The sequence below is a fragment of the Larus michahellis genome, chromosome 2 (genome assembly GCF_964199755.1).
Source record: "Larus michahellis chromosome 2, bLarMic1.1, whole genome shotgun sequence".
NCBI lineage: Eukaryota > Metazoa > Chordata > Aves > Charadriiformes > Laridae > Larus > Larus michahellis.
In genome coordinates, this window is record NC_133897.1 from 149,679,423 (window position 1) to 149,707,308 (window position 27,886).

The window sequence follows — 27,886 nt, forward strand, 5'->3', positions numbered from 1 at the left end:
AGGGATGTTTTTTATGTCTACACTCTGAAGGAAACTCTGAATATGAAGATGACTGGGATAAGAGAAATCAATGTATATCTAATGCACAGAGCTTTTTCAAACACGTGCTTGAATATCTGTTTGGAAAAATCCCCAAATTTTTCACTCCAGTGGGAGAAAATCTGCATCCACACACCTTCTCCAGTTCTTCTATGTGTATGCTATTCCAAAGGAATACACTCTTTGAATTAAAAAGGACCAAAAATATTTTACTCAGAAGCTTGTGACATCATTTTATTGTATTTTGTAGCACTCTTTCCATGACATGCCTAATACAATATTAGTAATCACTACTAAAAGGATTGTACGAGGGCATTCACTGCACTTACAGCCAAATTTGATAACCAGTAAGCAAACAGGCAGCTACAGTTCTTATTGTCTTTTTTTTTTCTTTTTTGAAGTGAGCATTTAATGTCCAAAATAGCAGCCCAGGATCAGAATAATCTTACTGTCCTTAACATTATTATACTCTAGGTAAGTATGAACATATCCTAAATGAAAGATGGTGAAAACCGCATGGTTTGTGGAAGTCCACAAGAGGTTTCATGGAACATTCACACGTGCCTAACTACTGCACATTTCTGTAGCAACACTTGTCCTAGCTAAATATGGATATATTTGTGCTTATAGATGCTTTATTTCCCTAGCTTATTTGTAAAGCATATAACCCATAAAACTAAAACTGAGATTTGTGGGATCTTTCTAAATTATATGTAAAAAAGAGTTTTGTAGGGGTCTGGGATCAGTTTTACCTTTTCCTTGCTTTGTGTAGGTCAAGCTTTAGTCCTAGAACCGGAACAACTTCCCTAAGTGACAGCATAAATGACAGCCATTTTATTGTGGGCTTTTCCCAGCAGATATTAAAAAAAAATCTCCTTGAATGTAAGCCAAAGAAAGCTAAATTACCAAATTACACATCCTGAGCCATTTTAACTTCCTACACAGGACATTCTCTCCACCCATCCCAAAAAAAAACCACCCCAAACCAAACAACAGATGCAGATTAAATTTGCCAAACTTCTGCAAATAACAGGCAGTACTGGGACATTGACTGGGCTTTGCTATACTTTTGAATGATTCAACTTACATAGCTTTTTTGGTTTTGTTCTTGTTTTTCCCTTATTCAGGTATTTGTTTGCCGTATCTGACTGGATCAGGACTAACAGAAATAAAACATTGTGCATTAGATTTGAAAAAACTACATATACAATCTTAGATACCAAGAAATTTCCATATAATTTCTCTCCTGACACTCAGAACATCTGTCATCATCGTGCCTCATCTTAAAAAAGTTACACTTCTTTTTCGGAGACAAAAGTACACTGAGAGAGGAGTACAGAATAGCAGAAAAGACTCGCGGTTTACTAGTCTGGTAAGTGTCCTTCAGAGCTGACACTCCATTGCGAGGGTCAGTACAAGGTAGTTCAGCCATCTGAATGTGCTTTACAAACGAGAAAAAAAAAAAAAATCCAGTTTGTAACTATTGAGAAATATGAGAAGATACTTAAAACATAGTAAAAAGTAAACATTTACTGGATTATTTTAAAGTATATTACTAGAACCAACAGGACATAACTTTAAACAATGTATAAAGTATTATACATAAAAATGCATAGATGTACAGTAAATATGTTCATTTATATGTAGACGGAGTAATATGTACACACTGAGTCTGTTGTGCTTCTGTAAGTCTAAGCAGTAATTCCTGTGGTATATTGTCTCAAAGCAGTTTTATTACACAACTGTATCAATGTAGCAGGTGCCGAGAACAACGTACATTAACGCTAGAGTAGGTAAGTCATATCCATTTGCTCTTTAAATGTACAAATATAGGAAACAAAGGCCATAAATGCAACAGTACCTACACCTCCAAGACTTCACTTTTTAAATTTTATTTAAATATGCACAAGTCCGCCTAATGGTGATATGGAGGTTTCTTTCCTGCTTCCCTTCCGTGTCAACGCGGTGACCAGGCACTCGGGACAAAATCTTTGATGCACTTCAGCACCACTTCCACTGATTCAACTCAGTGCTCTCCTGACCTTGAAGTCTTCAGGTCAAAAATGAGAAGAAAAATATAAAATAAAAAAATATATAAATAAAACAAACAAGCTTGAGGGCTTTTTTTTTTTTTTTCACAAGTTATTTGCCACCAATACTGTCAAAGCAGCTGAATCGTAGTGCATCCATGGGCAGGAGCATATAGCAGCTTTTGTGCACTTCGCAAAAAAAATATATTAAAGAAAATCAAGTCTTTACTGGCTTGTTTTATCTGTTGCTAAAAAGATGCTGTGCTGCTTCTGAGCCCTTTCCATCAAATTCTTTTTCTTCTTTTTCTTGTCCTTTGTTTTTGCTGGCCTTTTTCCTAAAAGAAGGAAAAACAATATCAGAGTCAACGAAGTAAAGAATACGGAAGCGATATTAGACTGCAGCCGAAAAATTCAGTGGCACAGAAACTATCGATGGGGACTGCGAAGGTAATAATACTGGCTAACAAGCTTCAAGCATCAGTGAAAACAGAAGTTTTCAATGTGGTACAAGAGGAATCGGGATCCTTGACTGTCATCGCTTGTCCACAGGCAGGATTTTGCTGGTATGAGTAACCGTGTTGATGTAGGTCTCGCTTTGGGCAGGGTCACTCACGCAAGCAACGTTACGCAAGTGCCTGGGGCTCAGCGCCAAACAAGTGTGTAGACTCCTAACTCACTGAAAGCTGGATACGTGCCTTAGACCCTTGCGTAAACTTGCTTGAGTGAGTAATCCTATTTAAGTCAAGTCCAATACATCCGTGATTTCGACAAGAAATTAGGCATTACAGCCCAAGTATTTGGTTGGATGTTGTCCCTACGTGCTTTGGCAGAAACAGTGCCGCTTCTGTGAAGAACTGCTATTATTGCTTATTAGTACGCTGTGCCTAATTCTCACACCATATTACTGTGCAGAAACAAAAATTTCATTACGCACTTTTTGTTATTGGAAGGTCACTGAAAAATAACCAAAACCAGGAAATCAGGATCAATGCAGGAAAAAAAAATCTCGGACTCCTGGGATGGGAAAGTTTTTTCCTGGTCAGCTCTACTAATAAATCAGTGCCCTTTAATTCTCTCAGCAAAGATACCATGGACTGAAAAAATGCTAGATATAAAGGCCCACATTCAGCAATGCATTACCTTTTAAGTATATGCTTAAATCCTATCAACTCTAGTAGGATTTAAGGAGACGACCGAACGCTGTCTGGAGTGAGAACAGTCTGGGTTTTCTTGGCAGTACCATATACTGAAATATGTGATCAATGGTAAAAAAATAAGGTTATTAATCTCTAGAGGTGCCAACATTGCAAACTTTCAGGAAAACTAAATTAACTTAAGAAGACAGTAAAAGGAAATTCAAGTAGCAGACAATACAAAAATGTGGAAATGCATTTTTCATCTACAATGTCAGTACATTATTAATTGGGAGAAATGTTTGCCAGTCTGGCTTTGTCTTATTTCCATATTTTTTCTTAATTAAAAAGGCCCAAGCCAGTATGAAGTATTTTTTCTCTATTTGGTAATAATACTGAATAAATCTGATTCTAAAACTATCAAAATTTATGACCCATTAAAAATAGAGGGTTATATGCTTGAGATTACATATTTGTAATACGCTGTCTAGGCTACTGTTCTCTAGGAATTATTGGAATACTCGTATATAAAATAGGACAGGACATTAAGGTAATGAGCACATAAGTTCAGTCCATACTAAAATCATAAGGGACCTTGGAGTTTACTTCTGCTTCTCATTAAAGTCTGGCATTAATGCTACTATGGCATCTTGCCATTTTTAAATCTAGTTAATCCTACACAGTAAAACCTCAGTCCAACCAATCATTAATCAAAGCAGCTTCTAAGTTAAAACGCTTTAGTAACACGGTATCTAATGACTAGGCACACCTAATGAGGTCAGAGGGAAGGAATACTTGACACAAAGTGGCATTACAACAAGATGGTTTCAATTATAGAAATTTCCATATCAAAATTTTATTATGTGATTCTCCCAGTTGGTGTACTGTAAGGCAACAGAACTGGGATGAATGTACAGTTGAACTCTGTCGTCTATCTCGCACTTTAAATATTCTGGGTTCTTTAACCTGAATATTTGAAATATTTGTTAAGAAAGAAGTAGAGGAGGGGAAACAATTTGAAATGAGTGATAACGCTGCTCATCAGAAGACCAGCAGAATCGGTCAGAGCTTTAGTGGAGTTTTGCTATTCTGTTTGCTCAGTGATCGTACTTTCTGAGGTTTTTCACTGTACAGACCAATTAGTAAAGGAAATATAAACTCCAGACAGTGCCACATGTGCCACTCTCTACGATCTCCTCCAGACAAATAGAGTAAAAGCTTACTCTAAGTTTAAGAAAGATTCTATTCTTTTCCCCCTGAAAAGCACAGAAAAAACAACACATAAACCACTTGATATCTATTTGTCAATGCCTTACAAAGTAAGGCTGTAATGCAACCATAAAATCAAATTGCCAGCACACTCCCCATATGATATCCTTAAAATAGAAATGAACTGGACTAGATTTCAGTGATTTGACATGTCATTGTGGGGAAAAAAACCCAAACCTCTACTGTGCTTCTGCTGCTCTGAAGCCATTGTCCCCACACCTGCTTTTGCCCCACGGCGCACCAAAGGCAAATTATCTTCTTTTACTTGTGCCGTGGAGTACCAACCCGTGCGGAAGCAGTACCACTGAGACATTGATACCTGATAACCTGCTCTCCTGTTAGTAAGCTCTTGGGCTGCTCACTATATTTCCAAGCACCCTGTTGTACAGAATAAATTTCCTTATTTTCAGGACAATATTAAACCACACAGAGAAAATCCAGATGGCTGGTGAGGCTAACAGAGTCCCAAATTCCAGCTGTCATTTAAAACAGAAAACTGAATATAAAAGGTATTTCTTGGCTAACCACTGGTTCCCATATTGCTACTAGAACGCAACAGAGATTAGCAAGAAAAACGTGACTATAAAGATTAAAGAGTTCAAACAAAGTATGCTGCTGAAGTCCCCACGCATGAGAACTTTTATTAAATTCAGATTTCAATTGCAGTGCTTATTTTGTCAGCAGAAGCGCAGTGAACAGAAGCAACTTCCAAATATCTTGCTACGGACATCTTTTGGAGAACCTGATGTTTGTGATATGGAAAGTAGATCCTCAAAGAGGATCCGGGAGCCAGACTCTCCCTGTTGCCCAACTGGAGGGCAGTGGGGTGAGGGGAGCCTATGGAGTGGGGCCTGGATGGCAGCGGGTCCCTCCACTCGGTGCCAGGGGTCGGGTCTGGAGAACTCGGTGGGCAAGGAGCCTTCCATGGCCTCCCTCCCACCTCACCACCTCACTGCTCCTGAGAGCAGAACCTGACCCCAAGCCCCTCTCCCCGTGGGAAGCAGCAGGGCTCTGCCCCCTCGGCTTTGCTGGGGCAGTTGAAAAGGAGCGGATTTTCAGCAGCAGTGTATTATAGTCCAGAACTTGCTGTTGCACACAGAAGGCAATTCCTGGCTGAAGCAAACGGCGAGGGAGAGCAGAAGGACTCTCTCTAAAGTGGCTTTACCGCTATCAATAGCAGGTTATAGCATTACCACACAAGACAGAAAATGACAATATCCGAGATGTTAAGTCTGATCCACCTAGCCTATAAACCTTCCTGATCAGAAACAGAACCCAAGTGAGCAAATCGTCCAGTGCAGCCGCCTGGGGTCCGCAGCCAGCACCACTCTTTAAGCGTCATTACATCCTTCCCGGTGACAACTCGCCTGCTTGTCATCTGGCAGATAGCCGCACGCCTTGCTTCTCCTTTCCACGTTACAGGCCTCCACATCAGGTCTCATCCTCAATCTTTGTTTTATGACTGTGGACAATCTGTTTTTGAAAGCCTTTGGTGTTAACAGCAATGGGAGCAAATACAAATAATTCATGCAAAGAGCAGGATATCTGAGCACTGTTCAGGTTACTGTATTCCTATTTTTATTCTGATTGTATTTTCCCTTGCATACTAACTAGCTAACTAACTTTCCTTGAAAAGCTTTTTTTATCTGACCGTCTAAAAAAGAGCTCCTCAATTTTTGTTAGCAGAGTCAGCTCTGAACATAATTTACAGAATTTGTCTAACACTCTGTAAAGTCTGTGTATACACTGAAACGTATAGGGCCTAAGAAAGATCTGAAACTTAGCTGGATTTGGTGTTCAATTATCTAGCAAATAAAAGTCTTAAAAGTTTATCTATCATTCGGTAGCTCGTATTTCTGCCCAGGTTATTTTACATAAGCAAGATTGGCAAAGCCATTCATTCAAACCCTTTATTGCAATGTTACCAAATTCAGTTTTGCTATTTGCTTTATAAATCACCGATGAACAAGCCCTCATTTTCTCAGGAACCCATCCCAATGGGTGCTATTCTTTAAACGTTTGTTTGGCCCACTTGGTTCTGGGAGATAGATGGACAATAATACACTATGCAACGAAACATTATAGTTAGCTAACAACGTACCACAACTTCTAATTGTATGATAACATATAGGAAATGGTACAATAACACATAGGTAAAAATGCAATTCCAACACGAATTCCTGAAAAAAACCCCCATTATTTATGCTAATATATACACAGCAATTGTCTGTACACCAGAAAGTAACAGCTAGGAAAATGATTGTTTAACTTGGCTCTTGCTGGATTATTTTTCTTCTTTTTTTGCTGTTTTTGTACCATTTTATCAGTGTTGCTCCTGCAGCAGCTGCACGCTGGTATATTAGAGACTCGTGCTCAGTTCTCTGCTTTGGCTCACACACTGAGCTGGAAGGTGTCTGGAAATACTGCATGTTCCTTCTGGATAGTCCCACCTGGTCAATGTGGGATACACTTTACCTGGTTCAGAAGGAGCTTTCATCACCTTCTGTCAGGTGCAGAGGCAGCTTTCTCCAGACAGAGTTTAGGCAGCAGATTCCTAACACTCAGGGCACTCCTGGTTCTCCAGAAGAACCACAATGCAGCAAATGTATCCAAAGGGACTCCCAGCATCGTTTCTTGAGATCCTCAGCTCAGACAGACAGCAGCAGTTCGGTACCTGAATTGTCCTTCAGCTGCTGTTTAGATACTGTTATATGTACTGCTCTTCTAACTAAATCTGTCCGTTGCTCGTTCCAGCAGACGGAGAAAAAACAGTATACATCCACATGAGGGCAGCAAGGATTTCAATTTAAAACATTTAATAATAGAAAAAAAGAGCAACAACTATCTGCAGCTTTACTTCAGAGTCTAATGCCTTCACAGGCTTTTCAGCATTTTCACACACAATTTGTTATTTTAGAGACAAAAAGAATGTTAAGTCCTCCTTTCTTTATTTAAAACTTTTTCCTCTTCTATGGGTGACTACTGAATAATGGGACTCAAAGGTGTCTGCCTGCTTCCCTTCCCTGGATTTTCCTATGCAGAACTTTCACTGCTGGCAGCAAAGGCACAATGGTGTCCTGGGATAATAGCAGACCTTGCTAAAAACATCTTTTGATCTTTTTTTTCCCTTTCATTTGTCCTTTTAGGAGCTAAATGTCATTCTCCTACAGCTGCAGTTCTATCATAGACCCCGTGTGGGGCAGCGTCTCCTCTGACTGGCAAGTTAGAAAAGTTATTACACTCAAATTGTATCACTGAAGGATGGGCAGGCACCAGGGGAACTAATGACAGCTGTGGAAAGACGATAGAGATCCTCGATCATTAACCAGTCAGATCCAATCAAGAGGAAGACGGCAGATGAGAGCTTCTGGAGGAGCCCTCTCTCACAGGACAACTTCTGTCCTGCACGAACCCGCCGATGCCTCGTCATCTCCTCCCCTTTTGCAGCGCACATCAAACTACACAGAAACAGCGATTGCAAAAACCTGACAACCAAGCAAACAAAGGATTCGGTCCAGAAATTATTCCCCAGAGGTAATTTATCTCCTGGGGCTTTCAGTCGGGTTAAAAATTTTGGATACTGAAACTGCCAGAGAAATGCACAAATTGCTAAGAAATCTTATAAACACATGCTCAATGAAAGAAAAAAATTCTCCCATTGCTACAAGGTCAACCTCTTCCTAAAGCCTGATTTACAAACCAAGGCTGCCAAGCGGCCCACAGGAAGAGGCCGCAAAGAGCCTTAGTCACGTAGCAACTCGCACGCCGCGGGCATCGCCACCCTCTGCTGCCTCTGATGACAACAGAAAGGATGGTATCCTCACACCAGCCGCCCACACCACCATTTTGAATCCCAAAATGCCAGAATTTGTAAAGGTGGGTTGTTTTTTTTTTTTCAAAGCACTGAATTATGGTACCGATGGACACCACAGAAAAATTATGAATTATTTCATCAATCTTTCTTCGTTTGCAAGGGTTGAAAAATGTTGAACAACTTAGCTTCCAGAACAATTACTGAATAAAAATAGAAAAAAAAAACCATACCATAATTACAGACTTTATCACAAGTGATACAAAGAAGGAGCAAATGAAGGCAGTTCTTCAGCTTCAAAGTGTTTGGTTTTGCAGGCTTACTGGTTTTTTTGTACTTTTTGTTAGAATACTAATAATTAACGCAATATGTATTCCTGGCCAATTGAAATTCATAAAGCTATTATAATAATAGACTAAGGAAATTAGTTCCCCTATGTAAAATGCATAGTTCGATGTTTTTCACACATTCTTGCCCATTTGATGTCAGCTTTACTGATGAAAATCAGGGAACTTTTTCTGTCTTGAATAAACTTTGTAATTTCTACACAAATCATCGCGAAAGCACTGGGAGTGCAGAGCTAACCTGCGTGATATCTTATTCAGTTCCTGGCAACCAGAATCCTGGTATTTTATTTTCAATTTCACAACTTCGGGTAAATGATTATAACCCAACCAGCACTTAACATTTCATATACTTGGTGTTTGTGTAATAAAACCAGACATTAGCTACTGAGATGAAAGCTGATTTAGAAGAAGCAAAGAATAATTCCTCAACTAAAAAAAAAAAATAAAATAATCAAATTATACCAAGTTTCTGTATCTTAATCCCACCAGCTTTTCTTGTTTTGACACATCCACTAAGAAATTAAAGGTTTTACTATTTAAGGGAGGAATAAGCAAAGGGAGGTACTCTTTTCCTCCCAAAGTACACATCTACTTTTCCTCTGGCCTGAATAAAAAGCAAATCTAAGCAAAATTAAAATATGATGTTCTTTCCTTCTGGACCATACTGAGTATCATCAGACATTGTCATCTGTTTAAGAAATACTGATTCCTCCACAAAGAATGGAATTTACATATCACAGCCTTTTGAGAGTTCAGTGGATTTTTCCTCTACTTTAGGGCAAATTCACTGGGAAAAGGGTTGTCTTACACTGCTGAAATGCAATGTATTTCCCACACTGCAGTTTTCCAACATGTACAGTAGATGGCAGTGAAATATTAACTGAAAAGTGGCTTCCACTACCATAATTTCAAAGAATATTAATTTTTCTTCGCAGAAATACCCATTTACTCTGCCTAGAACATAAGGCAACTGATTCTATTTATTAAATAATATAAAAATTGCAATTAGGAACTCATACATACAGACTCAGCGAAGAATGCAAAAGAAAGCACACTGGGGAAAAAGGAAAACTAGCAAACTCAAGGTAACATAGAAACTCTCAGAAAACTCAGATAGAAGACCTATGTTTAATTTAGTATTATAGATGTTTAAATGTTGGGTCCCATCCTTCTTTCAGTCACAGTCGTGCGAAAACTGGTGGGTCTTCAATGCAGCCGAAAAATGTTTATCAGAACTGAAATGATAGGAACATCAGCTGCACACTATTCTTATCTCAGTCAACACCATGTCAGACCTGATGCTTTGCAAGCAGAGCCAAGCAAAATATTTCCAATGAAAGATTTGGGTTGGTTTGTTTTCCTTCCTTTCACAGCACAATATAAAGCAAATTTCAAAATAATAAAAAATATTTATACACAGCCCGGAATATGCATGCATGTGTAAATATATCTTAACTCTATATGCAAAAATTACAGGTGAGAACTAATTGGCTTTGAACTTCTCTAGGCTTGATTCGACTCTGATCTGACTTACAACTTCCTCTGTCCGGTATTCTTTAATTTTCTTCCATTTCCCCTTTTACTAGACAATTTAATTAATTTTATCTTTGTCTCATCATATAGTGAATAGAACATAAATTCTACTGAGACAACATTTATTTGTTGCACCTGCAAGGTTTAATTTCACACTGTAAATTGCATTTTGTTCAATTAGGAGTTTCTTACAGAGAGAGAGATTACACTGGAAAGTTGATTTTTTTTTAGAGATTTTCTTCTACTGTGACATACTATTTAGTTCTAAAAGGTTTGTCTTTTTTAATTCCCTTTAGGGATTCTGATCAAGAACTGAGGAAAACTTTTGTTCCAGGATTTTTTTTTCTTTTTTTCTTTTTATTTTTTTAAAGCTCAAAGATAATTTTATTTATCACTTCTGCCTCTCTGCAAGTAATGTACGGGAAACCCTATTGAAGTTCAGTAAGAAAAGAGGCTAAATTGAACACGTAATGATGGAGTAAAGTACTACCCAGTAAGAAGACTCCTACTGAATAGCAGTGCCGGACAACACCCCTGAACGTTTAATTAACTACTATAGAGATAGTTATAGAATCATAGAATCACAGAATGGTTTGGGTTGGAAGGGACCTTAAAGATCACCTAGTTCCAACCCCCTGCCATGGGCAGGGACACCTCCCACTAGACCAGGCTGCTCAAAGCCCCATCCAGCCTGGCCTTGAACACTTCCAGGGATGGGGCATCCACAGCTTCCCTGGGCAACCTGTTCCACTGCCTCACCACCCTCACAGTAAAGAATTTCTTCCTAGAATCTAATCTAAATCTCCCCTCTTTCAGTTTGAAACCGTTACCTCTCATCCTATCGCTACACTCCCTGATAAACAGTCCCTCCCCATCCTTCCTGTAGGCCCCCTTAGGTACTGGAAGGGGCTATAAGGTCTCCCTGGAGCCTCCTCTTCTCCAGGCTACCTTTGGGCCATGTCCAGTCAGGATTGAAAAGATGTCCTGAGTTACATGGCTTTATCCCTGACTGTATTACAATAGCTTTCATGCTGGCTTAAAGAGAAGCACTTTCCCAAGATTACCTAAGAGGACCTGATGTTCATAAGCATGCCACTTTGATTTACGCTGTAACCAGTTAATTCCACACCATATTGCTACAGAAGGTTTATTCACTATCAGAAGTTGGAGAAAGGGCACTTTTCACCCTAAATCTTACTTGTTTCCCAACAGGCACACACCAGTTTTTCAAGGATATTAAAATCAATACTGCACAGTGGTATTAATTTTACAAAAAATGGATACGTACAGTATCCGATATGGCACTTTAGTTTGCTAAAGCTCTTGTTTGTGTACTAGTATCATCAAACCACTGGCACAACTGTAGAAATAGCTTATGGCCTACGGCAGCACAGAAATCTTTTTTTTTTTTTTTCCACAACAAATTTAGGAACATAAAATCACCCAACTGGGTTCTGTTAACTATGATCTGGGCCAACATTTGAAGCTGTGCTTTTACCTTTGGGAAAGGAGTGCATGAGGAGTTCTGCAAGGAAGCAGACGGGCATGAGGATGAGATCCCTCTGTAACACTGTCACGACGCACCGGAGCCCGTCCACTGCCTCCGTGGGAAGTGGCAGCACAGCTCTCCCAGGAGGCCGATGCTGTTTTTTCTGCTGCAAACATGCCATGGAGCGAGCCGGGGAAAGGAACAGCTGGACTAAAGGGTGAGTTTCAGCAGTCCAGGGCAAAACATTGTTCCTTCCCTACCCCAAAACTGTTACTGAAACAGGTACACAACTACCATACGTTCACCAGCACGTACACAGTGTGTAACTTCTTCAGTTTTAAAGGAGACTTATTCAGATGAAAATATCAGACACTGACTGTTTCGTGCTGCCTGACAGACTCAGCCTGGAACATGAAAGAACGAGAAGCTGCATGACCATTGGCTGTTTGTGTTATTGTCTATTTTCTTTCATAAAGTATTGTTAAGCCTATTTTCATTTTCACGCACCACGCACCTAGAGCTTTGCTGTTCCCCTGGCTCCTGGCCCGTCTGTGTTTCTGGCCCACAGGCAGTGTCTGTGGGGGCCACTTCCAACTCTGAACCACGTGAAAACATCCATCATGAATTTAAAACTACTGAACCAACTTTCTTCAAGCTTCCTCTTGTGTTTTTTTTTTTTTTTTCCATTTGAGCAGTGTTTGGTTCAACTCTCTGCATAATTCTTGTCACAGGAAAAACCTTTGCACCCCCATCCCCACAAACGCCCCCCCCAAGCAGCTCTTTCAATGTCCCCGCATTGCTGTGAAGTGTTAACTAAATTTTTTTGACCAACTGGCACTTGAGGCTTGAACATGAGCCGGCTGAGGATGGGAGGAAATATCAGTAAATCAGAATCAAGGACCTAAGATAAACTGAGCTTAGAAGTATTTCTTTTTTGCTTTCTCCAAAGTGATACATAAACAGACCACGGGACCACCTAACTTTCCCCCCCCTTAAGGCACTAAACTGGTGCTACCACTCATGAAATTCTTGTTCCCTGCAAAAATAAGTTTGCTCAAGGTATCATGAGCCTTTAAAAATATGATGGTTAATGGGTTTCACTGAACGGCTTGTAAAATAATTAATATCGTCTGTTGCCGTATTGCAGATATTGAGTTATTGACAGGCATTCTTTTCTTTTTTTGTTTTAATGTTAATCAGAATAGAATTAAAAACAGCCAGAAGCAGAAAATCCTTGATTTTTATATGCTTGGAGATTTTCACAGTGAAGGAGTCACATTTGAAGGAAATAAATGAAGTGGTTTCAAAGTTATGGTTATTTAAAATGGAAATTCAGGAAGAAAAAATAATTTATGCTGTACTTTCTTTAAATTATGCTCTATGACATTTCCAAATAAATTCAAGTCTGCAGGTAATCGCAGCATTAGATATAATGTACCCTGTATTAAATTTTACTGCAGAGGCACACGGGATCACAGTAAGGACAAACCACAAGCCAAATAACCTGTGATTTCTCAAAGTTTATTATTAGACTTAATAACTTAAAGTGTCTTGTTTGCCTTGAAGCCAGCTGAATGAGTTCTTATCTGGAATTCACTGCATCAGGATTATCTCAAACCTGCGTACTTTTTTACAAGTCTTTAAATTCAATAATAAATATCTAGATGGGAAAATTAGATAATGCATGTCTCTTTAAGAATGCTTCCACTTTATATTAATATGATTGAAAACACGTTTTAGTCTCTAAAACTTAAGATGATGCACTGATTGCAGGTGAGAACTGGGGTCAAGAGAATGTCTAGTGCGATCTCTTACATAAACACGAGCCACCAAACATTACTCTCGCATGCTGTTAAGGCTAATGACTTGTTGGAGAAATGCATCCGGTCTAGATCTGAAGACAAGAGGAGACAGAGGATCCACCACTTCCTCTGGTAATTGTCCCAGCAGTTAATCATTCCACCGCCAGAAATATGTGCCCAAGTCATAACTTAAATTTTAATATCTAGTTATTACTCCTCATTAGGCCTTTCTCTCCTCGATCAGACCTCTCTCTTTATGCACTGTGGATAAATCTCTGCTCATCATCTTTCCAAGAAGTTAAACATATGGCAGTTTTCGTGCACCTTTCTTTAAAGCTTATTTTGTAGCCCTCAAACAAGTTTGTGACTCTTATCTGCACTCTGTTCAGTTTTACAGTATCTTCTATAAAATGTGCGTCTCAGACTGTAAGTTACAGTTCTGCTCATACAGAGGATAAAATTATTTTATTTGCTTTTTCCTTATTACGAAAGTTACTCAGCCAAGACTTGTATTTGAAATTTTTCTCTCAACATTGCAGTGAACTCATGTGTTCTTCTGAGAAACACTATTTTTAGGTGCCATTTCTCATCCGCAGATATGCATTCCTAGTTCAATAATTCTTCAGCCCTCCAGCATAACTTCACATTTAACTAAATGAAAATTAATTAGTTGTGTTTGAATAGGACCATTTTACAAAGCAACCTAGATTTTTCTTTAGGTCTACTCTAGAGTATTGTTTACTGTTATCCTCAGATTATTTTTTTTTTAATTGACTGAAACAAATAACAATGCTTACTGAACCACATTAAGACCATCATCACTTTTTCCAAGACATCCAGCCAGCACACGCTTTAATTTTATTTTGTGGTAAAGATAAGAAAATTTTATAGATTTATGAGAGTACCAAGTTTGAGCATTTGCATTTTGAGTATCACAGTTAGTCCGGGTCGTGACTTTTGTGATGCTTCTGTTAGCTTCATTTCTGCAGCTGCACATATAAATCCAAACGGAACTCAACTGACTTTGCAGGAGCTTTCCACGTAGGAATGTACAGGCTTAGTCCTCACACAAAGAATTTTTACTTTGAAAGGAATTCTGTTTGGATAACTTATCTGCTGATGGTACAACAAAAAAAAACCCAAAACAATGCCAACCTGGGCTGGACTTAACCGTGTGCCTCTAACAAGTTTTACAACAAAAGCTGCAATGAGCCAATAACAAAATGTGATCTATCAGGAGAGTGCCATAGAGCCTGGACTTGTGATTCACCTTCACCATAAAAGTTTATGTCTAGGAAAAGCCATGAGAAGCCTGACTGGAGTGTACTTCCAGAATGAAACCAGTATCACCGCGGTTATGGGGAATGCCCCTTTTCCGGATCCAGCTGGAGCAGCTGAGGACATTGTTGCCCCAGCTGCTGCTCAGTGCCCACCACCTGGCAATGACCACTCTCGCAGCTCTGCAGGCAGGAGAGGCTGTATTAACCACTGCTAATGCACTGATGTACACAATCATGCCTGCGGGAAGGCTCGGACTGAGTCCCCAGGTTCTGAAGGCCAGCCGGCAGCTCCGCAGGGGGCTGGATGAGGAGCACACGCGTGCTCAGCTCCTCCCCCAGCACAGCTGCTGTAGGTGTAGGAACACCTACAATGGGGCAGCGCCAGCTTCACGCACGGCAACCACGCACAACTGAACAGAGGCTTATTTGGAAATTATTTTACTAAACTGAAATACGCCCTTGACAATAAATTTACCCACATGAGCTGTTTCACATGCTTGAAAGACTGAATAACGTATATGTATTTTGAGCTTACATGCCTCAATGTTTAAACACGTATTTAAAACATGATTTTGTTACATCTAGCGCTGACCTGAAGAACACCACCACCACAAATACTTTCTTTCCTCTCCCAGGGGTAAGACATGGATTTGCTCAGGAAACGGTCTGCAGCATCTCTGTAAGGACAGCCTATTGCTGCAGATGCTCTCAGCACCGCAGCAGGCTCTCTTCCCCCCTCATCTACACAGCAGCTGGATACCGCCTTGGCATCACACAATATAAGAAGCAGTATAACGTGGTGTCTAATAATACATATGGAGTGGACAAATTAGGTTCTCGTTCTAATACACATCTGCAAGAAAGACAGCACCATAATCTTCACCATCAGTTTAAACAGCCAGTCTGAACTAAATTGAAAACTAAAGTTTTTTTCCTGCATAAAACATTTTAAAGTATATATTCACTGATAAAGTTGAAGGACAATGTGTGGATGCTTCCTTGAGAAGAAAAGGAAAAAGAATATATGAAATAAACACAGTGTGCAGCTTAAAGGCTACTTGCCATAAAAGGCTTTTCCTGACTGGAAGTTACAGATGTACTTAAAAAACAGATGTACATCAAAGGCTGTTGATTAGAAGCACAGAGAGAAGTAATTATCAGTTATTTTTTTGAAAAAAGAAATTCTTTATTCTAATACCAATAAAACCTTAGCATGTACGGAATGATTCCATGGGTTTAATTAACCATATGAAATATATAAATGTATATGCTATTCCTGCTCCACGTCATCATGTTCTTATGGCTACTTTGGGTGACCTTCTGATGGATATGAGATCTTGGCTTCATTATTTTGTGACAGTATTAGCTTAAGGACATTGCGTAGCTGAAATTGTTCAAGATCTACTTATTTTTTGCTTAGAAGTTCCTGTTGTAATTCTAAGACGTTAATGATTCTTTGTGGGCCAGGGCGATTTCCACAGGTAGATATTGAGGCTGGCAGTCACAGAGAGCCCATCCCGCAGTATGGTACAGTAGGTACAGTGGCAGAAACCACAATCCTTGCTAAACCGGTGGCCAGCTGCAAGGGCAACATCTTATGAATAAAATAAAAAGAGCCAGAGCACAGGGCTGAATGCTGTCCTCAAACAGTAGCAGGTTTCCTGGTGTGTTTCTGACTTGTGCCAAGTAGTACTTCTCCCAAGAATGGTACATTCCTGGCTGTACATTCTTTGCAGAAGGTCAAGAGATGATGGAAGAAACATTTACTCAAACTCTTTAGACCTCACTAATTTCAAATTAGCAGCTGTATTTCAAGATGAACAATTTTTACAGTTCTGATTTTAGATGTATACGTGATAAGCCCCTGGACAGGAACACATGGACCAGAAAACCAGATATGCAAGTGTATAACTTTGGCGACATACTCAGGCTGGGCTGACACTGTTTTGAACACTGGAAGGAAGTATTTATTTGAACCAAGCTCAGCTAAGTGATTATCAGCTTCTCACATTGAAGTATAGTTGATGTCTACTGAATGCTAATTATTTCATCGTGTTAGCAAATACTCATTTCTTGGCCAGTGCCTTCATCACAATCTGTTCCATGTGTTGATTCAAACTGTCCTATAAGATTAACAGTGGGTAACGACTGGATCATTGAGGGTGTGACATACTTATCAAATTAGTTACAAGTCTCCACTCCACTGTTTATTTTCTCTACTGAACAATTAACCCACTATTACAGCCACTTTCCTTCCTCTAACTCAGACTGGAAGGTAAAACATTTTCTTCTTCTCATTTGCTGACTTCAGGAGATTCCTTTCAAAACCCTGTTTGAATTTTTCCTCCTTCCAGTTATGCTTCTGCATCCCACAGAGGGAATCTTCCAGTTTCCCTCTGTGTAGCCGAATACTTACTTACTCCCTAATGCTATCCAGTTACGCTTCTTCAAACTTCTTTCAACTAATACAGGCTTCAAATACATGATTTCTGTTGTTGTTAATTTCTGTGTCAATAAACTTTAGGTAATAGCTCTTCCCCCAGACCTGATTTCAACAGGAAACATAAAATACTAATATGCAGTCGAAAAGAAATGTTTGTAATAAAGAATAATCATTTCTCCATTGTTTGTCTGCCTACGCAGACAATTAAAATATGCACATTTATATGGATTACTAGTTAGGAATTGCCAGTGTTATAGTTTGTCTCTATTAGAACTATGGAAACATCCTAGGTAAGAGTCACACAGCAGATCAACTCTTATCTCCATGAACATTCAAAACACGCATTAATAGTTATTTACATGTAATTAACTACATGGAAAAATTCTGCCACCTATAAAATAAGCATGCCATATAGAAAGCATAAGTTTAAAAATGCACATTAGAACACAGTATCAACATCATACCATAAGTTAGAGTTAAATTTTCATTGAGACACAGTTAGCTTTTCAAAGGAAAATACCATAGTCATTTGAGTATTTCTAGAATATTGAAATTAATTTGACCATTTTAAACTACTGATCAATTTCTGCATGGATCTACCCAACAGACAAAACACACAGAAACATTTAAGAGTGATTTGTGAGGTAAGAGCAACAAAGCAATTACTCATTGTCAGGAAATGTGTCTATTTATATTAAGTGACCATAATATTATTTGTTTCCAACAAATACAATTCTACGATCTTTAAACAATACATTATTTTGAAATACCTCTGACTTAATAAATTAGATGACTGATTTATTTTTGAAAATCTGGATAAATATACAAGTGAAATCCTTGTGAATCAAGACTTCCCATGCCAAGTCTCAACTACGAGGAATTTCTTATGATTAAGTATGAATTCCTGGAAAACACGGTTATCATAGAAAAACTGGCAAAACTTTCACAGTATTTGCTCTAACAGGCGCCACTGTAATGGACTGCAGATCTATGAATAGGCCAAGAACAGAAGCTAAGACTAACACTGAACAATACAATATGTCACAAAGTGGGAAGAACATTCTTTTTCTTTTCTAAATTATAATAGATGGGATTGACTTCAATCCATAATTTACATAATGAAGAACTTAACTGGCCTGATATCATTTCTCAAAAACATTGTTTTGATAAGTGATTCTGTTCTGAAATTTCATCTGGCAATGAAAACATGGTCATCTTTGAAGAACTGATTTATTCTCTTCTTACGTGCAAGAATTACTGCTTGGGAACATAATTGAGCTTTCAAACAACAGATCGGATAGAAGTTACTCGAACAATGTGCTGACCCTCAAATTTCACAAATCCTTAAAAGCCTATGTGCATAATGTTATGGGCTGAGACAGTCAGCTGGTAGCATCGGAATACAAAAACATGAAAGCGGCTGCTCTGGGTCAACCAAGGATCCACCGAAACCACTGTTGTAACAGTGGCCCAAAACTAACATGTCGGTAACAGTATAAGAGTAGAACAAAAATATATGTTCCCTGTCGCAGAAAAAACTTCACTGCCCTCCATGAGGCCCGGCATGTACATGGCCATACGGAGTCACTTACTGTGGAAGGGCCAGCAAACAGGTTTTTGCTGGGGAAAGCATCTTCTGGCATCTGGGGAAAAGCCCCACGATCTGCCCTTCTGCCACTCAGTAACTTCTTTGCCCCTTCATGATCCTGCAAAACTAGTTTGGATCATGCAACTATGACGCTTTCTCACATAATTTTTCGGCTGATTACAGATCAGGCCAAACTTCTTTTGCACAGGAGGGTCAGCGGAATTTGCACTGAAAATGCATGAAATCTAGGCTTACCAAGGGGAAAAGCATGAGACATGCATGGAACCTGCGAGTCTTATACGTACTGCCTGAGACATGAGAGACCAGACATGATAAAGGAAAAACCTGAACTGCTGTGTGAGATGAGACTAATGGAGACTGGAAGAAAGAGTGGACCATAACAGTGCTTTCTTGCTAAAATCAGGATACTTGTTATCTCATGGCCCTGCACATCAGGTCCATCCCTGACATGATAGGACACAAACCTACGTCTTTTGCAATGCCAACCCACAGCATCACATAGTCACACAGAGGCTGCCTCTGAAAAACCTGTAGCTCCATAGTATATTATCCAAAAATGCTTGCATTACTCCACCTCTAAGGAAATTCTCTTCAAATCAGGCACCTAACACCTGCATTTCAGTTATCCTAGGTTTACTACTATAGAAAATGGTTGCATATTTTTGCTTATGGCTTTCAATTACCCACAGTTTTGAAAGACTGGCCCAGAATGTTAGTTACACGAGAGCTGAAAGCATGGGGAGACACTAATTTCTGATAAAACGAGTGGTTAAGTTTCCCTCTCTCATAAGCTGACCAGATCAGTCAACGCTCTGAAGTAAGAGCCCTATCATTTTTGAGAAAGGAAACAGAAAATTATTTCCCTTGTGCTTAAATGGGGTCAGAAAAGAGAAAGGCATCTGTTAATATTCTGCGTCAAGGCAAGCTTATTCAGCCAACTATTGTGCTAATGCAAATGATCACAGTTCTTTGCAGATGTGCAGCTGAATATAACGCAGCCAAATCATCCAGGATTTTCGGAGTAAGAACCCACGCACAGAAGACTATGGTGGGTTCAATAAGCATTTTAAGGGAGAATTTTAAGCACAGTGCCTTCCTGTCAATGCCCCTGCCTCAACCAGTTTCAGTTGTAAATGTTATTTTGAGAAGATTAAGATGTAGGGCAACTCAGAAATCAAAGTAAAAGTGGCTAATGGATTTCAGGCTTTAATATTGGCATTTCAAGGCAGAAGGACTCTTTTTAGGTTCTACAGTCACTTATTATACTGATGATGATGATGATGATGATTATTATTATTGTAGCAGAGAGAGACTGATAGATTGAATGTAAAATAGAGGAAATATTTTAGGATAGAAAAAAGACAAAAAATGGTGATAGTGTCTCAGTTGTAAGGAAAGAGCATCCACAGTGTAACAAAAAATGATATTCTACCTTCAGATACATCAAATAAGGTGCAGATATTTTGCTGGCATTACTGTATCTTAGGTAAGTTCTCACTAAAATTTTTTTCGTAGTACTCCACGGGTTTCAGAAATCTTCTCCACAGTCGCCCTCAATGTTCCAGAGAGGTGTACAGCTTCCCATCGCTCATCTAGTCTATAAATTGCCTTTCCTCAGTACAGCAGTGTCCACACCCGAACTAGAATATCAGGTGCCCTAAACTACATAGCACCAAGGCACATGTTGCATCACTTGTTTTTCTCTTATTAATGGAGAACCATATATAATTAATTAAAAAAAACCCCATCCACTTTCTACCGCTGGCAACATTCTTGCTTTTAAAGATAGCTAGTATAATAATTTATGGTTAGTTTGATGTCACTTCAAATTGTGTTTTGAAATCAAATTATGCCTATCAGAAAACAGCTGAAGTTACAAGGGACCTCTGGAGGTCATCTGGTCTATGCCCTCCTGCTCAAGCAGCACCATGTAGAGACAGTTGTCCATGGCTATGTCTTGGGCTTTTGACCGTCTCGAAGGCGGGAGACTCCACAGCCTCTCCGGGCAACCAGTGCCACTGCTCGGTCACCCTCACAGTAAAAAAAAGTGTTTCCTGATGTTCAGAGGGAGCCTCCTGTGTTTCAGTTTGTGCCCATTATTTCCTGTCCTGTCACTGGGCACCACTGAAAAGAGCCTGGCTCTGTCCTCTTTGCACCCTCCCTTCGGGTATTTACACACATTAATAAGATCCCCCTGAGCCTTCTCTTCTCCTGGCTGAACAGCCCCAGCTGTCTCAGCCTTTCCTCACAGGAGCGATGTTCCAGTCCCTTTGATTATCTCTGTGGCCTTACATTGAACTCTCTCCAGTATGTCCCCGTCTCTCTTTCTCTTGCACTGAGGAGCCCAGAGGTGGACGTAGTACTCCAGGTGTAGCCTCCCCAGTGACGAGTAGAGGGGAAGGATCTCCCTCAACCTGCTGGCAACAGCCTCCTAATGCAGCCCAGGACACTCTTAGCCTTCTTTGCTGTAACAGCACATTGCTGGCTCAAATATATAAATATATTGAGATTTCTTATTTAAAGGTTGTAAAAATATGCAACCTTTACTTAGATTACTCATTAAATACAAACAGTACCATCACAAGATGTCAAAATTATCTGGTAGGCTAAAATGGATAAAAGGGATATTATCAATGAATTTATTTCACACAGAATGAAAGCTTGCAAAAGTGAAAGAGTGAATTATAGCACGAATGAGTAAATAAAAGAGGCTTATAGAGTTGAAAACTGATTATAAAAAAAAAAAAATGCAAGAAGGAAGCAGAAGAAAACCAGGAAAGTGGGGAGGAATATAGTTAAAGAGCAAGAACTGCGTGAAAGAGAGAAGAAGAAAGGAAGCAGGAGAACTGGAGATGTTCAGAAATAGTTTTGAATTGTGCCAGGAGCCTGGCAGTCGTTAGGCATAACCAAAGGCAGAGGGAATGACATTTTGGTAAATTTATGTTATGTGATGCTTTTTGTAATCACCCTCAAAATGAAGTAATTATTGATTTAATATATTATTTTTAAAACCAAGTTTTGTAATTATTTTATGGGAGGGCTGAAAACCGATAGGGTTATGCTCAGCAACTTTGAAAATTCAGTTCTTGGTAGAGCTACTACAGTTTGGTGCAGACCTGGAGTTTTGATTTTCAGTATGCACTACGCAAGCACCTCTACAAGAGCAGGTCTGTCTTCATCTGAGCACCCTGAGTGCAGAGTCGCTCCTTCAAATCTTGTCTCAATACAGGTCTGACAAATTATGCATAAGATTTGAAAGGAACACTATGAAATATTATCAGACTTTTTTTTTCCCTGAAGTGACTCAAAAAAAAAAATATCAAATTTTTTGTGGCTGTGTTAGAGAGCTAAGTAAAAGAAAAAAAACCAACACCCAGAAGTAGAGAAGTCCCCAAAAATATGCACAGTGTGTGCAACAGCTATGTCTCCTCTCCAAACTGCATTATTCCATTGAAACTCATTATTGTAGTAACCATGAAATGGAGTTTTAAGGTTATTTACTAGCCACATCTTGACATTTAGAAAAATTGCTCTGTGTCAAGTTACACAGTTATACACAGTACAATAACAATATAATCATACAAAACAAAACACAGTCCGTTAACCACGATTTGAATATTTTCATATGCTTCTGCAATTCCTACTTTTAGCCAGTACTGGAAGCTCAAAAGAACTGGAAGAAAGATTGTTCTTATGGCAAGATTTCAAGGTGAGATTTTACATGTTTCTACTGAAATGTTTATCCCTTCTTTTTAAGGGTAAGATAAATTAAATGATGGTCACGACTTTTTGCAATGATATAGCAAGCTAAACATTCTTGAGGTTGGGGTTAGGATTCTAGAGATGCGGGTTAATATCCTGACTGTATTCATAATACTGTGCTATCATTATTCCAAACTAATAAGTAATTCACAGGTAGCTACAATAAAGAAATCCCTGTCCCCCACTCTTCCTTTCATTGTTCCACCCCTTGATTTAACTCTTCTAAAAATAAGGTTTTAAATACTTGAAAATAAATTGAGTATATTTTTACTGATACCAGGCAATTCCAAGAACAGTGCAAAAAAAGTTTTATTGACAAACTGTTTCAAAGCCCATTTCTAAACCAAAGTCACGGAGGGTTCTTTGAAGAGTGTGCAGCACATGTGACCACTGGATTATTTTGTCCCATTTGTTGTAACTGCAACATAGTCAGAAATAGTTCATAAATTATGTCACTGCTTCTAGGGGAAAGAAAAAAAAAAAAAAAAGAACACGATTCTACGGGACTATTTGTAATCTAGCATTTTATAATCTTGAATTTTAGTATGGAGAAATATAGACTGCAAAAATCCCACTACACGCTCTACAAGACCATTACTTTGGGTAGACAAAGACAAAGTTTAAGATGGACATTTTCACAAATCCCAAGGGATTCAGAACAGCAAGTCCAAAAGTCAGTAAAGCATTTGGAAAAAAGCCGGAGGAATCTCTTAAAACACATCCTTCTGAAAGGATACTCTTCAGTAGCAAACATTCGAAAGTCCTCAGCACTCAGTAGGGTCTACTAGTAACAAAATTGTTATGGAACAAATTTTTGAAAGCCTGAACAGCAACAGCTGTGTATTAAAAGAAGTGCCAATAGCTAAAGATTCAAATTATTCTAGCTGCAAGTATCTTCTGGATTTAAGAAATACTAGTGAGGTTGGAAGCATAGAAACATTTTATTTCTAGGCATATATGCATACATATTAATATTTGTATTATATATAAACCAACTACTATTGTCCCAATCTCTCTAGCGTGGAGCATTAGCTTTTGGGGATAACATGGTAAGTTTTCGATATAAATGAAAAACATGAGAGATGTCAAGCCTATTTAGAAAAAAATTATGCACACACAAAATCTAAGTTTCCATATCTTAGCCAAATGTGTTTGGAGTTATAAAAATCAAAGCAGAATAATATGCTGGCTCTTGAGCTACAGTAACTCAAACAAAAAGTTTCCAAATTTTAACATTAAATACACAATTAAATACTCATTTTCCTGCTATTTTTCCATCAAAATAAAGCTAGACTCTATGAAGATTCACGCAAGGAAGGTCTAGATCTGATTACTATTATTATTTTTTTTAATTTGGCAGAAAAACACCCCAAAACTCCCAAACCAGCCAAAGCACCTCTTGCACTTATCTTCAGAAGTGTAAGACCACCATAAGTACATTTTAGCTCCTTTTTAATGGGAAAATACATTTGCTAGAAAAAATGAGATTATGGAGCTTGTTTAGTATTAACTTCTGCCAAGAGTAAACAATTTTTCTCCGAGTTACTACTGAGTCACATGGCTAACGGCAGTAACGGTTATCACTTCATTTTCTGTAAAATGGCTTAGGCTCGAAAGCTCCCACGCTTTCCCCTCGCGACTGCTCTGGACTCTTAAACAATCAGAAAGCGCTTGCTTTCAAAATCCAGTATGTTTGCTAGCATGGTGGCATCATTACCATTCCACAATCTTGTAAAATGTGCAATTTTTATTTTAAATTTGGCTCAGCTGAACACCAAATTCATAAGAGCTAATGTAACAGGATAACTTCAATCAACTCAACTCAATTTTAATTTTTTTTTTTAAAAAGCTACCTTTTACTAGCAGAATGTAAATATAACTAAAGGCTGAAGTATTTTTATCTGTAGCAGGAAACTGCCACGCTTAATAAAGGATTTGGAAAGCCTGACTATCTCATAACTGGTTTTAGTGCAATCTCCGTGAGGACACACAATCATACCTACTCGACAGAAAGGCAACTGCTGACAGGAACCAAGGAAGTAAATTACCAGCCATTATTTAGCTCACTCACAATGCATTGTGTTAGCTCGCTTTCAGAGCCTAAACTAGAATACGAATTTCTAATCTCCTCAAATTAGCATGCTAGATCATTGCATTGAAGTGTTCCCTCACTAATAACACTTGATTTTTTGCTGCTGACTAGGTTTTACATAAATACCATGAAAGCAAGCTCTTTGGAAATATGACAAATCCACAGTCTTACACAACAGCGTTCTGTTCTTCATAAATTATATGACAAGAATTTTCATACAGAAATACACCAGAGTTTTCATACGAATACCTAAATGAGACGCAGTGTTCTGGAAAACATTGAAAACTCTTAACTAGCACCTTTAAACATGTTCCTTTTTGGGTTGGATGTCAGATACAAGTTTGGCAACCACATTGAGTCAAAAATCTTGAGCCAGCCTCAAGTAAAATTTAAAACCACTAGATTTTAAAGCAATAATTAATTTCCAGTGCTTTTTATTTAATTTCTGGTGCTGAAACATTCAGGGTGTCCATATTTTCAGGCATTTGCCTGCAGCTACAAAGACTGGAAAAATAGATAAAATGTGAAAACTGTTATCATGAGGTGGTTCCAGCAGGCGAATTTTAAGAAATCACGAAAATGGTGACAAAAATCACACACGAAAGCAATACAGGGAACTCCCATTAACTTCCTCATTACTATGTTATTTTCTTCACTTAATTGTCTTAGGGAATAATAAGGTAAAGCCTTTTTATAACAATTCCTGCGAGTGATGCACGGTAACTTCCACAGTTCAAAGAGTTCTGCTGAAGGAAGTACTTGAGCTTTCCCCAAGTGTCCACAGGGGACGAATACTCTTACAGATTTCAGGGCATTTGTGCCTTTTCTTTGGCAGCTGAAGCATTGCAATGCTGACAGTATCAGAGTTTCACTTCCTGAAAAAGTGTCTTTCCAAAATCAGTCATTTTTGATTGATGGCGAAGCCCAAAGTTTCCACATCACACTGTTCTCAGTAAAAAAGCCTTCCCCTGTTCTCTTGTTTATTATTGTCTTAGAACAAAACCATGAGAAAAAATAATATAGGTGGTATAAAAGGTAGACAAAAGAGTTCAATTGCCAGTGAGCTGATGTGATGTCTTTACCACATATTGAACAGTTCTAGGGAGTTTACACAATTAATTGCATAATTAGATGAAATTTTGGTTCACATAAAATCAAACACACCCTCATCAATAGATCCACACCCTGTTTTAAAGCCCTGAAAGAGGATATGAAGATGCTGACTTTGACAACTGCCTAAAAAAAAAATAAAAATAAAAAGTAGTTCTTCTGCAACACATCGTTCCCAGCTTTGAAGTGCACGTACTGATGCAGCCAGTTATAATTTCAAGTCCGGCAACGCTATTTAAATTCTTATTCTACACTCAACTGGTTGTATCTTTTTTTTTTGACTCAGTTTGGGATACTTTAAAACTATGACACTGTAAAAAAAGGGAGGGTGGGAGGGTGTTCCCCTCTGAAGAAATGGAATATCTTTTATCTCCCTGGAAAAATATTTCAGATGGTTGGAAGAAAAGTAAGAAAAAAGTAATACATTATTCTCTCTCAACACACTCCACCTGAAAAACGTTATTCTAGAAAAGATGTATGAATCAATTTTTTTTAGAGCTTGAAACTTTAAGGGCAATTACTTATTTAATAAAAAAACTCCAGTTGAAAGAAATATTCAGCATGTTATAAAACTTCTTACAAAACACTTTGTTGGTTTTTGGGGCATCTCTATTACCGAGTTCCACAGAAGTGATAAATCCCTCTTCTCCTTTTCCTTGCCAGGGCTGCAAGAGAAAATGAACCTTATCTCCCAGGATTTTTCCATTTATATGTCTGGGACTCATGATCCACTGGCTTCCCCTGCTCTCAAAAGGGGTATTAGCGCAGCCTACGCTCAAGCTGGCATTCGATTGCAGAGCCGGTTAAGAAAGTCTGGTGGCAGAATAATCATGCACCGAGTACTGCGAATTACAGCTGATAGCATCTATCCATAAGTCCTGCAGCAAATATATATTTAATTACCTTCGATGATCATGAAAAATTGATTCTGACCGTTACATCAGAATGTCAGTATTTTGTAATATGAAACTGACACAATCTGTTATGATCCTGAAACCAACTTCCTCTTCCTTCAAGAATTATCTCCCTGTATTCTGCCACTGTACTTTCTTTTAGCTAGAAACCTTCCACCAGCTATTCTAACCGTCTAACCAGAGCAATGATTTGAAGCCTGACACATGACTTGCTCAGTAGATATTTTTTTACTGTGGAGTTTTTATTGCCCAGAAAGTTCTTCAGCCATCAGTTATTAAACACAGTCTCTTTTCTTCTGTTGTAAAAACACTCAGATAGTCCTCATATATCACTCCTAGTGCTATATAGCAAAGTTGTGAACTTATTTTTAGTGCATCTCTCCTGCACAATCTTTCGCAATGCTCAAAATTTATTCCCTATATTTGGCCAAATTGTGGGTTTTCCTTACTAGGCCTCACAAAAGTCGTTTCTTCTAGCTTAGATGTTATAAGGAACAGATGGTAAATCAGGAGGTAACAAAATAACCTGGTCCATAAATTCAGAGCAAAAATACAAAGCTGGAATTTAACCATCTTTGTGGTAGTTTTTAACTAGCTATGTTTTAGAATTCCTTTAAGCATTTGCCATTTCAAGCAGCAGATAAATGTAGCACTTTTATCAGTATTGAAGATACTATAGTATTAAAGCTAAATGCAATCTAGCTTCAAGACGGCTATGCCAGATCTGATCAAAGCTGCTTGGCACTTGCATCTAGTCAACAGCTAAAGTTCCATTGTGCAACTTTAAAAGCAATGAATTAAGTAAAAAAGTTAGACAGTTTTTACAGTATTCTTTCTACTGTGCTGAACTCTGTATAAGTAGAGTTGGAAAGCCATTCAAGGTGTTCACATTTGTATCTGACAGAGAAGCAGAATAATTTAAGAGCTGGCTGTCATTTTTATCAGGAATTCACTGTAATGCATGCCATGGTGTTATCATGGGATATTAATGTCATTGGAAATACCTGTGATCTTTATGCTACATGATAGTATAACTCCAACATAGGGACTTGAAAGCTATTCCTCTTGTTTGAACTTTTCAAACAAAGTTCTTAATAAATCTTACGTGCTGTAAAGCACCTGCTCTTACTGGTGTCCTACTGCTGCGGCTCTGCAATTAGATACCTGCATGCTTCTCTGCTCCCAGTGGAGTCTGACTTGGTACCAGGTTCCCAGAAGTTATC

General features: G+C 38.6%; 1 protein-coding gene across 1 annotated transcript in view; it reads right to left on the minus strand.

The window, feature by feature from the left end:
* Positions 1 to 2,142: 2,142 nt before the first annotated feature.
* Positions 2,143 to 27,886, minus strand: part of RSPO2 (R-spondin 2) — a 106,523-nt gene continuing 80,779 nt past the window's right edge. Inside the window, exon 6 of the mRNA XM_074577678.1 lies at positions 2,143 to 2,404. Coding sequence (XP_074433779.1) covers positions 2,295 to 2,404 — 110 coding nt within the window. The 3' untranslated portion in view covers positions 2,143 to 2,294. The remainder of the gene's footprint in view (positions 2,405 to 27,886) is intronic.